Source organism: Nestor notabilis, unplaced genomic scaffold, assembly GCF_000696875.1.
Source record: "Nestor notabilis isolate BGI_N333 unplaced genomic scaffold, ASM69687v1 scaffold2123, whole genome shotgun sequence".
Lineage (NCBI taxonomy): Eukaryota > Metazoa > Chordata > Aves > Psittaciformes > Psittacidae > Nestor > Nestor notabilis.
Window position 1 is genome coordinate 39,324 of NW_009920381.1, and position 16,687 is coordinate 56,010.

General features: G+C 38.3%; 1 protein-coding gene across 1 annotated transcript in view; it reads right to left on the bottom strand.

Moving 5' to 3' along the window:
- TRPM3 (transient receptor potential cation channel, subfamily M, member 3) overlaps positions 1–16,687 on the bottom strand; it is a gene marked incomplete at its 5' end in the record, with an annotated part of 92,552 nt that overhangs the window by 17,571 nt on the left and 58,294 nt on the right. The window contains 4 exons of the mRNA XM_010010638.1: positions 3,731–3,941; positions 8,878–9,129; positions 11,246–11,374; positions 15,783–15,923. Of these exons, the coding sequence (XP_010008940.1) occupies positions 3,731–3,941; positions 8,878–9,129; positions 11,246–11,374; positions 15,783–15,923 (733 nt within the window). The remainder of the gene's footprint in view (positions 1–3,730; positions 3,942–8,877; positions 9,130–11,245; positions 11,375–15,782; positions 15,924–16,687) is intronic.

Here is a 16,687-nt window from a genome sequence, read left to right on the forward strand (position 1 = left end):
AAACTCAATAGCCCAGTGTGGCTTTAGTCATTAATGATGTTTCACATGGACTGATATTTTGACTAGTTGCACTTTTCTATGAATAGATTAACTAATCCCTGATCTTTACATACTTCCAAAGGCTGTTTCAGGTAATTACTAAAACTTCCTGAGGATCCAACATGGTACATGTAATATTCTGTCACTGTCAGAACAGCTAGAAAGAATTAGCTGAATAGCTGGATATAGTTGGAGGAACAACATGGCCTAACAAATTTTTATTGTGTCTCCTTTGTCTATAGACCACATGCTGCTCACCTCCTGCTCAAAGGTCTAGAGGAAGACCATTACGGTTGCACTGTGATAGTAAAGTGTGTCTTTTCTAGTTCCTCATTCCCCAAGCCCCTGTGGCACTGAGCTGTGGACTCATGGGTAGCTGGGACTGAAAGAGCACCAGGAACCTAGGATGTCTCCATCATGAGCAGCAGCTGCTCTTCCATTTGTTACTGTGGTTCCTCCCCAGCACTGTTTTAGGCATTGCAAAGTGCATATTCAGAGGTTCTTGCTTCCCAGAAGCTTCATCCAAGAATTGCTTCAGCTGGCCATTCTAGTTCTGAATCCTTTTTTACTAAACCCCTGCTTTTTATGACTAGATTTTTAGAAAGTGGTGGCTCCAACTGTGATGAACTATCAGTCTGGGAGGAACAACTCTGAGACTGGTTTTGCTCTTTTTGTTAAATTTATCTGAAAATTTGAATGCAGTTCTAAAAGTTTTGCCTGCTTTCCCCTTCCCTTCCTATCAACAATTGGTTGATAGTCAGGAATTTGTAGGAATGTAGTCTTTATGTACATCACTGATGATAAATGACACCACTGAATAGTGTATTCATAATCCCAGAAGTGAGGATTAATTGTCCCCACTTTTGAGTTGAAGATGAGATCACATGTCAACACGACACTAACGCACATTACAGTTAACATACGTATTTAAAAATTGAAATTAATACAAAAATTATGGGTTAAAAATGTAAATGTATATGAAAGCATTATTTTAGAGTGAGGCATTTAGCTAGTGTTTTAGCAGTGCAGTGTGTTGAAATAAAAATCAATATTAGACCCACTGGATGAACAGGTTGCCAGCTGATGAGATGAATCCAGACATTGTATCTGGTCAGCCTTAATGGCATGCTCCACAAATCAACAGAAAAGGAAACAAACAAACAAACAAAAAGTAAGCTAGAAATTTTAGAGTGCATACTTTTTTGTACATTTCTCAACAGTAGGATACTCGCCAAAACAGTGGGTCATATGTATATTCACTTTCAAGATCAGCACTATTGCTGAATCTCAAACTTGCAAATAATGTGGCAATATTAAACACATTAAAGAAAATCACAAAGAAATCTTTTTGGTTTGCTAAAATAATAGTAATAATAATAATAGTAGTAGTAATAATAATAATAATAAAAATAGTGCTCCAAGTTGTAAAGTTCAACTGCAGTTGTAGCAGAACAATTTTAGAACATGTTTATCTTCTTTGAGAAAGTACAAACACTGTAGTACTCTAACACGAATGCAGTGGCTGATTTAGCTTAGAACAACTTGGAAAATATATCTGAAAACAGTTTTCCAATTGTGAAAAAACTTAAGTATACTAATAAAACCTTTTGGGTGCCAATCAGGTCATTCTGATCGTACACAGTATCACCAACCATTTTCTTATGCTCCCACTCTATTCCAGAGGTAACACTTCCGAGACAACCAAGCCTCAGGCAGACATGACATATTGCAAATGTTTTGTGCTGCAAGAGTGGCAGATTCTAATTCCCTGCATCTTCTGTCTCTCAGGAAGGAGGAACTAGGTGCTGCTTTTCATTTCAGCATCACCACTTTTGCCACAACTCCTAGTTTGCTTGACACAGAGAACAACAACATATCTACACTTACAGCTGGAGTTGAAACAATCAGGAATTTTGCTTTCCGTAAGACTCAGAAGTAATTATGCTGCATCTTTCTTGCAAGGTTTAAATGCTGGGCATTTGAATAATGTCCAAGACTATCCCTGAATCCTCATGCAAGGACATGGAGCCTGCCACCCTCTTTTCATACTTAAATCCCATGCTTCGTACAAAGACACTTTAGTTTCTCAGGTTTTGGGGTTCTAAACTATAATCAGCGCCTAATTAAAAAAAAAAACAAAACCAAACCAAAAACAACCAACCACAACCTTTATATTCAGCCAATTGCAGTTTGTTGCGTTATAGTAGTTACTTAGTACAGTATCAATAAATGGCCACTTGTAGAGGGACAGACAGAATTCAGCTTGTGGAAGGAAGTCATAGTTTAATAGGATAAACCTTTATCAGTCTATTATACTTTTGAAGCAAGATGAAGTTTTACACCCCCAGCCATCATGCCTTTGTAATGAAATGAATTGTTAAAAGCAAAGAAAAGAGAAGGAAAAAGGATAAAAATGAGGGAACCAAGTGAAAAGATAAACTCAGTGAGAAGCTTTGTGATTTTAGGTATTTGTTTACTTCCTTGCATGCCATGCTGCCTCTGAAAGCAAAGTGGGGAAGTAAACATAGAAAAGAGGGTTCATCTGTATCCAAAGTAATGATTCTGTGCTAACCAGGAGTAAAGAAATTACTATGGAACTGCTGAAATACCTGCTAAGTGATATGTGTATGTCTGTCCATCTGAAACTCTGTTAAATTGGGGAAATTATTGGTGGTATGGATACATTTATTACGTTAACCAGCTCAGGAGAAATCAACACCTTTTTCATTCAAACTTTGTCAATACTGAACAAGAAGATAAATTATGAAAACACTGCCCTTTCCTACAGTGGTGCGTAGGATAAAAAGGAATATCCTAAACAGAGCTTTAATGGATGCCATCTGCCACTGGAAAAGATACTCACTTCTAAATGCTGCCAAGGCTAATGCATATTTAAATAAGAATGATGAACATCAGTTGCATGTCAGTGATTGCTAAAGATACATTGTTTGTGATTCTTAGTTTGTTCATCTACTGCATCATTTCTTCTGGCCTCCCCTCTCCTTTGCTGTAACGCACTGGGTGGCACCACAAGATTTAATTTAAATAGAGAACTGGCATTCTGCTGATCACCAGCCAAACGGATACTCAGAGACAGTATATAAAATGCTAGCTTTTGTTCTGTTTGCACTGATGTGCCTTCCAGTAAATAAATAAAGCAAAATTCTAATAATGGATCTACAGTCCCCAAAGAATTGCATCACATGGTTTAGCATAAAGCTGGTGGCAGAAAGCAGGTAACAGAGAAAACACATTGAATTAGATACTCATGAAGTGCAGGAGCTGAAGGTCTAATCCAGTATTATTAGACTTGATGATCAGTATGAATTTAGGTAAAAAATGTTTAGGTCTAAAATCAAACCAATGGATGAGAAAAAAAGAAGTGACTTTTATGTCCTAGATATACCAAAGAACTCATGGTGTATCCCTGCGAGGGTATCCCTGTCACCTAACTAGTAAAAAGGAACCATTTAAAACATTCTTTATATGCAAGATAATTTAGCATTACAGATTTCTGGGTAAATAATTGTGAATTGATACCAGAAGCATGTTCTGAAACTGACACTCCAATATTAGCTGAAAAAATATTTTTGTAGCCATTCTCTGTGATGAAGGAGTTCCTCTATCCTGAGCCATTTATTGAGCACACACACATGATCTAATAGGACATCATTGGATCAAAGTTGGATACCTGACTTTGGAGTATGAGAATCATAAACTTGCTTACGGTCTATCTGGTCTGCAAACACTTCTCCATAGATCATCCAATAAGGCATGTAAAAAATGTTTTTCGCCAGCTTCCATGAAGGCTCCTCATTAGGGAAGAGAATAGCTTGTCTTGCAACACCAAAGCTCATCAGAACCACCAACATGATGATGACAAAGTACATCATGTCTATCATCTGAATGTAATGACAGGAAAGAGAGAGAGAAAGAGAGAAGGGACAAGAATTAGAGGAACTTATTTGTCCATATTCCTATTATTATATGCTGGGGAAAAAAAAAGTTTATCAATCTTAGAAACAGAATTTTTGAAAACAAATTTGAAAAGCCATTCTCAGTTTTACACATAACATTTCACTTTCAAGTAAGTGAAGCAGTATTACTGTCTTTGGTTTTATCCAGTGTTGCTTTTAAAAACACTTTAAATGTTGTGCATAGGCTTGGAAATACAAGATACCATCTGGTCACACCAGTTGCCTAAACAAGAATATAGGTTCACTGGAATCAGCAGCATGGCCTGGGCATGGCTCACGAGATGATGTATTGTTTATACGCACCTAGTGGCAATTGTATCAAAACAAAAGGGCTGACATGGATTATTTTATTCACTGGTAGCCATTGTCTGGGAGCAAAGGAAGGGAGCTGCATCTAACATAAGGAATAACGGGTGGCAGAACAGCCTGTTACTGCAACAGAAGGGACACCATGGTGGTAACAGTGAGAAAGGAAAGCTGTGATACTGGCTGGTCTAGAAATCAGCTTGGTGGGGGAGTCTGACAAAGGCCATATTTTTTTTTAAAAAAAGTAATGCAGATAACACAGACACTCAACTATTCTTCTCCATTGCTGGAAGGTCTCATTAGCACATGCACAAGTTTAATTAGTGCTTGCAAACAGTGCCTACCCATTCAAAATGTTCCTGGAAAAAGTGGGACAACAATCCTAGGAGGTGCTAAATAGAGGCTGAAAATTAGAAGATGAACTTTGCTAGAAAAGACCTTCCAGAAAGCAGAGTAAGAGACATCAAGCAGGTACAGCAGAGATGCCTTATAACCCCAAATGATGGTAAAAATAATGAGATTCCCGTGAGTTCCCTGGTAAGATGATAGAATTGTAGAATCATAGAATGGTTTGGGTTGGAAGAGACCTTAAAGATCATCTAGTTCCAAGCCCCCTGCCATAGGCAGGAACGCCTTCCACTACACCAGGTTGCTCAAAGCCTCGTCCAACCTGGCCCTGAACACTGACAGTGATGGGGCACTTCTCTGGGCAACCTGTTCCAGTGTCTCATCACCCCACACTAAATATCCCTTCAAAACCTTTAGTTGCAGGCTTACTTATAGGTCTTCAGTTACAAGGCTTGTTATGACAGAGCTCTTTTTCAAAGTTTTGGATGTAACTTTTGTTTCTGGCAAAAACTCAACCCAAAACTCCTCTAAACCTTATGAGTTCTAATGAATTCCAGTCTCTGTCTCAGCTGCCTTCTGCCTTCCCTGCTAGGCAGGTGTGCAACCAATGTGCTCCACTGGAAACCTGAAGCAGCTCAGGAGCAGGGTTGCTTATGATGAGCTAGTAGAAGAGGGTTCTTCAGTTTTAAGGCACAAGGAGAGAGACCTGAGGTCAAAGTAACATGGGGAAAGTACCTAAGAAGAAAAGAGATGGATACAGAGGAGCAAACAGAAAAGGATATTCTCTTATCTACTGAGATGCTGTAGGAGAAAGACTTCTATAGGGCAGGGTTCTGGTAGGAGAGACTCAAGCTGGAAAAGAGGAACTGGGGACAAGTGAAAAAAAGCTGGGGAAAGCAAAAGTCTTGAGGCCCATAAAAACACAGTAAAGCAAAAACCAAGCCAAACAAACAAACAAAAAAAACCCCCAAACCCTCAAAAACAACAAAAAGTCTGGGACATGAGACAGAAAAATAAATGCCTTGAAGAATTAAAAAAAACCAGACAAGTAAATCACTAACATTCCTCTGTTGTTCAGAGCATTAATCTTTCAAGAAAACCTGCTGGAAGAGGAATTCCAGTTCACCATACCACAGAGAGCATACAGAAATGGGTAATCACATTTAGTTCTTACTGCTTTTAGGGAAGGGATTTAGAGATGAAAACTGATTTGTCCTTTCTTATCTGATGAAAATTTGTTTCAGGTAGAAATATACAAAGTAAACGATGTAATGTAATACCTGTTTTAAAATGTTGTGCAAGTAAATAAACATAGTGAGTATTTGGTGGCAATTTAAGACAATTTTTTAAATCCTTCCAGTGTTTTTGATTAGGAATTACAGATTAGACCTCATGGTGAAAGACATAAAATTTTCAGTGCTATCTTCTATTGAAGCTGCATATTAGCTTTTTCCCACTTTGGTTGGGTACCCTAAAACCCCAGTAGCTTGACAGAAATTCAGTGGAAGAGGTGGGTGAGTTTCTACTGACTCTAATGGGCATTGTATCAGGCCCTCTGGCCTCGAGGGTCGACTTAAAATTGCTATTTTAACAAGGCAATGGCCATTTCAATCATTCTGAAGAACTCATTAGTCACCTATCTAAAAAAGTGACAAACAGAGAAACTGTTGGCACAGTTTTATATACAAGCTCTCTCTGTTTCCCCTTTTTTAATTGCATGTAAGCTAAAAAAATGTAGACATTCCCACACAGTAAGGAAAACTATATACCTTGGACTCTTAACATGCCACAGTGATTTCATTTCATCCCCATAATTCTATCACTGTGCAGAGATTAGCAAAGCACATCATAATGAACATATTCTGTTAGTGAAACTAGTAGATAAAAACAACCTTCACCATTCACCTTCCTCCTCCTAATCTTACCTTTGCTTTATCCCATTGCTTTTAAACCCATTCCTGCCCCTTGCTTAATTTCTCTTAGATGTTTGTTCACAGTGCCCAGAGGTAAAACCTATTACAGCTATTTTGTTGGATACAATATAGAGGGAGGTGAAGAGAAAGTTACTTAACATTCTAAAGATGGAAATAATCGACTTTTTCTTCCTGAGCCTAAAACTTACTTAGAGTAGAAACTCAAAAGCTCAGGCATCAAACATGGTCTGTTGAGGAACTCAATAGCTGTGATGGGCTTACTCTGTAGAAACACGTATTAACACTTTGTCGTAATACATATAACCAGCTTAATGTTCTCCATAGTACTGAATGGCACTTCCAAGACTATGAAATGAAAAAGAGGAAGTAAATGGATGTGAGGAAGTAAATGTATGCATGATTTAAAGAAAAATCCTCACGGGAGCCCACTGTAGCCTGGAGCAAGCAGGTGCAACTCCCAGGGAAGTCAGGATAAACAGGCTGGCCATTACACAGGGGAGTAAGTTGTCCAGAAAACAGACATGAGAGGCAAATTTGTGCAACTCAAACCAGTTGGGCATTGCATGTGTGGGGAAAGTGGATGTGTCAGAGTTGCGAGTGCATAGGAGGTTGGATGAAGTATGAAAATCAGTAACAGGAAAGCACAAAATAAAAGAAAGAACTTTCCTCCTTTAACCCACACCTTCAGAGTACCCTGGTAGCTAAATTCAACATTATCTGAGTGGGTGCTGAGCCTACAGAGGCTGGTGATTTTCCTGCATTTGTTTTCACAGAAAGTGGGATGAGGCTTGATTTGTTATACACATGTGAGGATGACAAAGGAATGGAAATGATATTATTTTACTGATGTCAACCACTGCCTTTCTGTGTTGACCCCAGGAGAAAAATACACTGTTAATACTATTGGTGAAGCTGGGCTCCTACCAGCCATCCATAACACTGGCTACTCAAAGTTTGTTATTCATGGCCAATCTGTTTACTACTGAACTGGTTTTCAGACTGTCTTTGCTAGCACCACAGCTCTGAAATATTTTGTGCATGGCACCTGTGAAAAATACAACAGACTAGGAGGGTAGTTATTTGTTTTGGAGTTTCATACATTGTGTGTTGTATAAGTCCCAGTGACCACCAGATTCCCCAATGGAGGAACGTAGTCCTCCAGTAAGGCATTAAAGAGATGATTATGCACTGTTCTCCCTTTGGTCTTTGGTCCTTTCTTTTGTCCTGCTGTCCTTTTAAAGTAAACTCCAGCAAGAACTTTTGAGTATTTTCACCTCTGTACTCTGGTGCGCTGCAAAATCCCACACATCAACATCCTACTGGCTTCTCCGAAGGAAGGCAGCACACTTCAAAATCCTGTTTGCAGGACATAATGATTCAACAACCACTTTATTTTGTGTTTTTCATCTTTCTTTCTTTTCTTTTTTTCCCCACTAAACAATGGTTCTCCTGTCACCTCTTGGTTAGGAAGCCTAACTGGACATATAATTTACATTTCAATTTTATACCTGCTTAGAATCACTGAGCTACTGAGCTTGTTGTGACTAATGTAATATCAAGGAGGGGTGACAGTTCGTGCATTCATATACGTGCCCTTTTCCTACTATGTTGAGGAAGAAGGGTGGATGGGTCTTTTCTTTAAGGACCATGGTAAGGCAAACACAACAGACAGTTGCAAGTACTATTACATAAACTATTCATATTCCTGGCATGTCATGTGCATGTGATGTGGCCAGTGGACAAAGGCTGCAACTTTGCAAATGGATTCCTCATCTCACAAGGACACACCTGAACAAGAAAGGTAGAAGAACATACTGACATGGAGCAGACTACAGAAAGGTCACAGTCTTAATCATAACCATTATATATTCGAACATAGCATGCCTATTAAACATACTTTGAGAGTCTTAGGGTACAAACACTTTTTTAACCTTAACAAACCTCCCTCCTTCACAACTAGTTGAGAATTGGCATCCTTTGTATTTCTTCAAATGAGGTGCAAAGGTGTAAATGGGTGGCTTTGCTTTTGAAGAGATGTGAGATGTCAGAGAAAGACAAGCAATACATCATGTAACAGAACAGGGAGAGTCTAATCCTCAGTTCTGGGAATTTGTGATGAGGTTTTGATTCAATAAGGCACTGATTTCTAGCTTGCATGAAAATCCTGATGTGTAGGAAAAATACAGATAAATCTGCAGTGATAATCACCTGCAAAAGGCATTGAGTCAAGAACATGCTGGTAAAACACAGAAAGAGTACACCACTTCTCTTACCATTTTCCCAATCATCATAACATATGGTCCCAAATACTTGTTTACTCCGAAGATGTCTAATAACCGTATATACCAGTAAATGATGTTAACACAGTATATCACTCGTCCATCGCTCCGCAGTGGCAGATCTTGTAGACGGAGCACCATCCCAACGGAGAACAGGAGGATAGCAATGAGGTCAGTAACATTCCAGTACTCCTGGAGCCACACTTTTACTTTCTGTAACAGTTTCCCAGGCTCTGACATCAATATCTGAAGGACAGAGGGCATGGAGAGGAAAGGAGCTGAGCTGTCTAAATTTAAGCTTGAAGAAATCTATAGTAAACAGATATATGCCACACAGGCCAAAGGAAAGGTGATAGACTCCTATTGTATAAATGCGTCATGTACTCTCTGATTTTTTTGAGAAATCTTCCATTTCAACCATTCTTAGCTTGTATCTACGTGCAATATGCTGAAAACAAAAAGTATGAAAATCCCCATGAAATCAGAAGAAATACATGCATAATCTTTCTGTTTTTCAAATATATTGACCCTACTTAGAGTCTTGGTATAGAGGGAGAAATGTAGAAAGATATTTCATCAGAAAATTAACGTTTGAAGAAGCTGTAGTTTTAAGAAAAATTATTCTAAAATGTGTATCAAACTGTCAAGAAATAATGAATAACCATAAAGATCTGGATTTAGCATTTAATCCAGAGAGATACTAGCTACTACTTGGACCTATTTTTGAAAATTAAGTTCTACAGCTGAGAATATAATTCACAAAAATAATTAATCTTACCTTATAATTTATCGTCATTCTATTTGCAAGATCATTTGGGAGACTTGATTGTTTTCCCAAATTACTGTTGAAACTATTCCTCAAGTGATTTCTATGAATAATTCGTAGCTTTTAGTGAGTTAACAAGCTGTTTGTTTTAATTTTCTAAATTTAGCCTGAGAACATTTGAGCAGACTCATACAGTTCCTTAAAAAGATGAATGCTATTCTTATAATTTTCTTATAATTCATTTTCAGAATGAATTTTAGGCTCATCTTCTGTGAACAATCTTCAACATCTGCTTAGAAATCCATTACGACAAATGTTCTTGATAAACTTTTGTGGAAAGGACAATTTGGGGTGAATGATGAGACAAAAATGGCACATATGATTCCTGCCAGCAGTCTCCCATCTACTGAGCCAGTGGTGCTTTGTCTCCGTCATGCTGCAGAGTCCTTGTGCGGCTACTGCCACTGTTTTCCTTTTTTTTGTTTGGTTAGTGAAGTACACTCATTATAGGCCACACAAGTAATGACTTTTCCTCTGTTCTTTTTATTTATAATGTAGAGTTTACCATGCAGTGTTTGAAATCTGCCTTTGAAGTCTAAGTGGTTGTTGCAAGACCATTTTTAGTCTAGCCCTCAAAAGCATTTGCTGCAGAAAATACAAATGTAGATGGAAACAAATTCAGCCCAGGGGTACAAATGTGCTGGTTTAGCTGAGGTCAACGGGACTTGCACCCACTCACATCAGGGCTGAATTTGGCCTCTGGTGTCATTGTGGAATAAATGAGCATTTGGCCAAGTGAAAAAGACACAATGGTAGTTGCAAATGGGAGAGACCATGAGGGGCAGATGGCAGAACAAATTCCCTCTGCCTATAGACTGAGTGCCATCTTAAATGCTGCCTCTGCTCTATGTGTGTGCTTTAGCATCCTTAGGGAGATACATGCTATTGCTTGATGTAATTAGCAAAAATTTTTCAAGATTAAAAGGGAGAAATCCTCTTAAAAATGTGCTGCAATATTCAATGTGGATCTGAATCTTTCCTCAGCTATGTCTGGTTTTATTTATATCATTTGCACGACACACTTGGACATAGAGAACAGCTGTAAATTTTGAATGAACATTATTTGGGTTGGGGATCTGAACACGAGTTTTTCATGCTATCCCCAAGTGTCTGTCCACTCTGATATAGTGTATTTCCTTTTCCTCTCCCTGAAGTAAACTTCAGTTTCTGGGCCACATTTCAAGGAATACAGCTATGTTTTGAGATACGTCAGAAGGCTGCCCCATACTTGTGAATGCTATTAAATGTGCATCAAACAGCAATTTGAAAAGAGAAATTCCATAGGACAAAAAGAAAGAGACATTTGACTTTGAAATGAAGGAAGATAGATTTTTTTAGTGCTGTGTTTTTAATATTCCATCTGCTTTTCTGAAAAAAAAAAAAAAAAGGCCAATTCTATGATAAACCTCTTCATCAAAAATTATTCTGAGAAAAATAATAAAAACAAATATTCAAAAAACAACCCTTCCCCTTCCAAAAAAAAAACCCCAAACTATTTCTTTTTTATTCTGTCTTTTCTGGTTGGGGTGATTTTACCTCTCTCATCTTCTCTATTCCCAGAGTGAAAATGTACGAGATGACAATCCATTCCTGTGTAGATGGCCAGCGATCCATCTTCACTAACACTATGTAATTGAAAAGCATCAAGTAGCCTATATATGCCAGCTGTAAAGAAACAAAATGAATATCAATACTCACTATATTTATATAACTGACCCAGTTTCTTGGGTATGATTTGATATTCCTAATTCTGCTGTAACCAGAGTCAAACAGACAAAAGAACAATTAGACAGTGTTCTGAGTTGTCTGAAAATGCTCACATTAAATCACATGCAGTGTGTATTCCACAAAATACATGCACAAATGTCCTCTCCTCAAGCTACATCTGCCTCCCCAATAAAATTTTATTAATGCAGTCCCCCTGCATCATCCCACAGTGATGGGAAGTCTGATACCACTATGCCAACTACCAACCTAAGTTACCTAACTGAAGATTTCTCCTTCATCTGCTTATAATGCCTTTATTCCTCTAACACCACTCCTCTGTGTTTTTCTCCCTGCTCTAGGCTGACTCTGGCATTGCAAATCGTTTTTGCACAATCCTCACCTGTGGCCCAGAAGGTCCCAGGTATTGCTAGAGGTCTTTCTACCCAGTGTGAGACTGACCTAACCTATACCATATTTCCTCCCCAAAATGTTGCCACTCTACTCACATTGCTGCAGCAAGTAGCCAGGCATAGCCATGCATTCAATTGCCTTATATTTTTTTCCAAGTTTTTGTGTGTAACTGTTTTGCTTTTCCTTCTCTAATATGCCTTCTTTCTGTCCTAATTTTTCATACAGTGGAAAGTGTAGGTTCTGGTTTTAGCTTCTTTTTCCTTTCTTTCTATATGCTGAATGTAATGAAATGGTCAGTCAAAAGAAGACAAGACAAGCAAATTGCATCATCAAGTTCATAAAACTCAGAGAAACCTAAATGCCACACTGGAGCATGGGCTGTAGCAGGGGTGAATGGCTGTGGCTGAGGTCTGTGGTGGTCAGAATCCAACTGCCTGTCTACTTTGCCTTTTGAACAGCAGCCCTGCAAGAAAATGCATCTTAGCCAAATTTAAATCAGAGAAAATATGATTCAATTCTGTGCATGAACATATTAGTCAGGAAAAAAGCTTACTCCATACACTTGTATTTCAGTATGGGTTTTCTTTCTCAACTCCATGTTACTCACAACTATTGTCTACCTGGTGTCAGAATTAAGACAAAGCAACCACAGAGGGGCTGGAGACTTCTGAGTGGGGTTATTTCAGTGCTCAGCACCTCACAGAACAGGACTTATAGTCCAGGTGTATTTGTGAGCGAACATCACTTCTGCTCTGTGTAAAAGCCACAGGGTTCTGTTTTTAATTTTAGTTGCTGGTTTGAAGGACACTTGAGAGATTTCTTTACATTGGCCGTAACTATCAGTACAGAGAAAACAGCCAGCTGAAACATTGCTTCTTGTCTACATGAAACAGAGGAGGAAATGACCTCATTGGTCTCTCAATTTGTGACTGATTGTGGATTGAAATACTCATGTCTAGAGTTTGGTCTTCCCTTAACACTCCCAAAGGAAAGAGAGAGCAGTATTGACTTAGGTCAGCATCTAGGGTGCTAGCTGAGTCAGCAGAAACTCTGGAAAGCAGAACTGGATGCACACCTCCCTAGCTGAAATAACGTCTTCTACTACAGTAGTGCAAAAAGCCAGTTGACACTGTCACTAACATACCTCCTTTTAAATCTCCTTGATTATTAATTATAAGCAAATCATACCAATTTGGCCTGACTCAGCAGCTTTGGGTGAGCATTTGCAGTTAGTATGGCAAAAGAACAGGGTCATTAATGTTACACAGGTGACAGAAATCACAAGACCACAGTGTGACTAGAGGGTTTTTGTTGGTTTTCTTTTGATTTTTTTTTTTCCTGTTGGTTTGTTTCCAATTAAGATTTACAGAAAATGTCTGAAAAATTTTGCTTGGGGAAAAAAAAAAGAAAAAGAAAAATGCTTCTCGATTTAAAAATAAAATGATACTGAAACTGCACCACCTTAGCCCAAGGACCCAAGGAACAAGCCTTTCAGATAGTAAGCAACACCTTCCTTCTTCCTCTCCAGAACTGTAACTTGCTCCTGTCTTCCAGGAGGATGTCCTGATCCCACATTGTGGTCAAACCTCAATACAGCTGCCCATGCTGGTACTCAAGACTCTTTGAAGGTGCTTTTCAGTGCAACAGTCACAAAACAGAACAGAGTAGCTATGTTTCAAAACTATTCCATGTCCAGATAGAGAGGCTAATTTTATTTATATTAAATAAGCTGTTTATTTTAGCTCATCTGCTAAGCCAAAATGTTATTTACTCAAAGATCCCCACATTTAAGCCACTCTTGTGTATTTTAAGAATGAAGATGGATATAGAGTAATAGCAGATAGGTAGATATGGAATAATCAGATTATTTTACATGACATACAATTGCCGTAAGTATGGTCACTTTTTTAAAATTTGTAGGGTTTCTTTTGAAACCTATGATTAGTACTTCTGCCTGTGTGTTCATAAAAAGTGTGATAGGCTGTGCAATTTTAACCCTCATCTGAATGTTTTTGCTTTTGGTCTCCAGAGTTTCACAATATAACCAACTGGTCAGGCACTGCAGCCAGAATCCACCTTAATTTGTTCTTCAGTGTAGCCAAGATCCAGCTTTAATAAGTGACCTTGATTGAGACCTGCCTCAGGACACAAAACTGTAGGAACAGGTCTAAATGGAAATGTAATATTGATCTTTTTCTCCCATTTCAGAATTGAACTAACAGGGAGAGCCAGGATGCTTCTTTCTGTTTACACTGTGAAGACTTTTCTGGTTCTGTATAATACATATTGCAATTGATAATGAGACTAGGCTGCTGATGAGCAATTTCTAGACTCATCAGCCTGATTAATGTTCAGTGGCCACACAGTTCAGCAAGCAGTTATTCCAAGTTGCCAAACTGGAGCTATTTGCTAGCATGCACTAAGCTGTCCATGACAGTTTAGTCTCTGTTGATAGGAGTTTTTCCTGCTGTCTGTAGACATACTGTCTTGATCTCAGCAAACCAATTTTTCTTGTAAGAAGGATGCCTTCTTTGTGATTTGCTGTGCATTCAGCAAAATGCTGAAAAATATAACCATGAATGACCATCTGAAATCATTTGGCCAATTCCATGGTGCTGAGACAGGATTAATTACTGTGTACCATAGTGGACACATGTTTTTATAAGACAGACTTACAAATCACTAATAATAGAAACTCTACCATCTACCAGTGTATGACAGTACCTGTCAGAGCAGTTAGAAGCTGTTTCCTAACATCTTACCTAGAACTGCCTTGCTGCAATTTAAATCATTACTTTTTGTTCTGTTCAGCAATGATTTAGAGATTATTCCATTTTTTACCTCTCCGCAGCTACTCACTCCTATTTGAAGACATTACATGCCTTCTGCAGACTTGTTTTTTCCAGAGAAAACAACCTTACTTCCTTAAATCTTTCCCCTTAAGTCATGTTTGACAGACCTCCTGAAACATTTCTTGTTCCTTTTTTGTGTCCTTCAAACCATGATTGTCACATGATGCAGAAGCTGAACTGGGATCGAATATTCCAGCCAAGGAGACTGAAAGGATTACTTTCTGTGTTCATTTCATTTTTTAATCTCATCCTTCTACATTCTAGTGCAACCTCTACTCCATCATCCCAGTTTTGAATGAAAATATCAGAGAGCACCTGATGTAGGAGAGATGCTAATGGAATTCTTTCCATCCCTGCTTCCAGATTGATAGTGAAGGACTAATTGCCAAAACACTTTGTATCCACATAGTAACTTTAACACAGCAGTTATTAATTTATCTGTGAGAATACCCTGTAAAGTTTTTGCTACTGTCTTACTTTAGTAAAAATATATGGCTTACTTTTTTTCTTGCTCCATCTGCAAGATCTGCTTCTTTATAATACAGGGAGATTAAACTGATTTGATATAATTTGCCCCAGGAAAATGTACTTTAAATGCTACTCATTTCTCTGTTATCTTGTGGGTATTTACACAAATACTGTCTCTGAGAGACACTCTGCAGACTAGTCAAAACAGAACAAAGAAAAAAAAAGGTCCAAGAAAACAGATATGTTCTCTCTGCTCCTTATTTTCATCAATTACTATACAATTTGATATCCTGATTCAGCCCAGCCTTCCATTGGACTTACTATTGGGAGCTCTCTCCTATTCGGAATTCTCTTACAGGGAATTTTTTGGGAGCAGCAAACTGCCTTATTGTTGTGTTTGAAGAAAAACGTACAATGCCATTCAAATCTTAACCATTAAATTCCTGAATGAAATGGTAGTCTTAGGCAGGTTTGCAAATGCTAGCTGACCTTCATAAAAGGTTTTTATTAGACTATTCACAGGTAAGCCCTCCAATGCACATAGATGCAGGCTTTTAATGAAACACGCAAGATGACCTTAATCCACTCTCCTTATTTGTCCAAACAGTAGTAATATGACAGGAAAGATTTCTTACTGTGTAAAACCAAAATTTAACGATGGGAGCATTGTAGAACTCATAAATCTTTCTTCCAACAGGGATCAGTCTGTGCCTGCTCTGAACTTCCTCTTCCTCTTTCTTTCTTGAGGATTCTCCATTCCCTCGTCCCAGCATTGCCTACAAGAAAGAACATTTTTGTGTTTTCCTTTGTGAAAGACAAAGGTTGGGGTTTATTTATTTATTTATTTTTAAAATGAAACTATTTAACACTTCTCTGATTTCTTGATCTTTAGACAAAACTAGGTCACCATAGCCAGGTGTAAAATGCTTTGTTCTCAGATTATCTTTTTTTGCAGGGAAGCTTCTGTTTTAATACTTTGTAAATCGAAATAGCAATGCTTTGGCAGCATCTGTCAGCACCAGAGTGCAATCCTTGACTGATGAACAAAAAATGAGATGCAGAGAACGTTGCTCCTTTTTGCTGTATGGACAGCAAAAATTTTACCTGACAATAGCTTTTTGTGGCGTACTTCTATACAGTAAACAGATGCAGACAGAAAACAAGTAAGTTTTGGTTTTAAGCAAAGAGAAGTTCATAAGGCTGAGACTGAGAGAGAACAACAAAAAGATGAGTTGGCAATTGCTGGATTGGAAGCAATGAAGCCAGTGACTCTTTCTATGTTGAACACTGGATCTGTCACAGGTGATGATCTCACACATAGATGTAGAGAACCTACCAGTAGAGTTCACTGCAGTATTAAGTCCTTGGACTGAAAGATCCTTCTACATGATTGTAGCTTTTTCCATAATGAAATTCCGGACTGCTCATGCACTGGCTCTGTTAGGTTTCATCTTAACTGTCACCATTGCAACTCAGACTCACTAGAGAGCTATGCTGAGCTCCAGAAACACATACTTAAGAAGTCCTCAGCTGTAAGTGC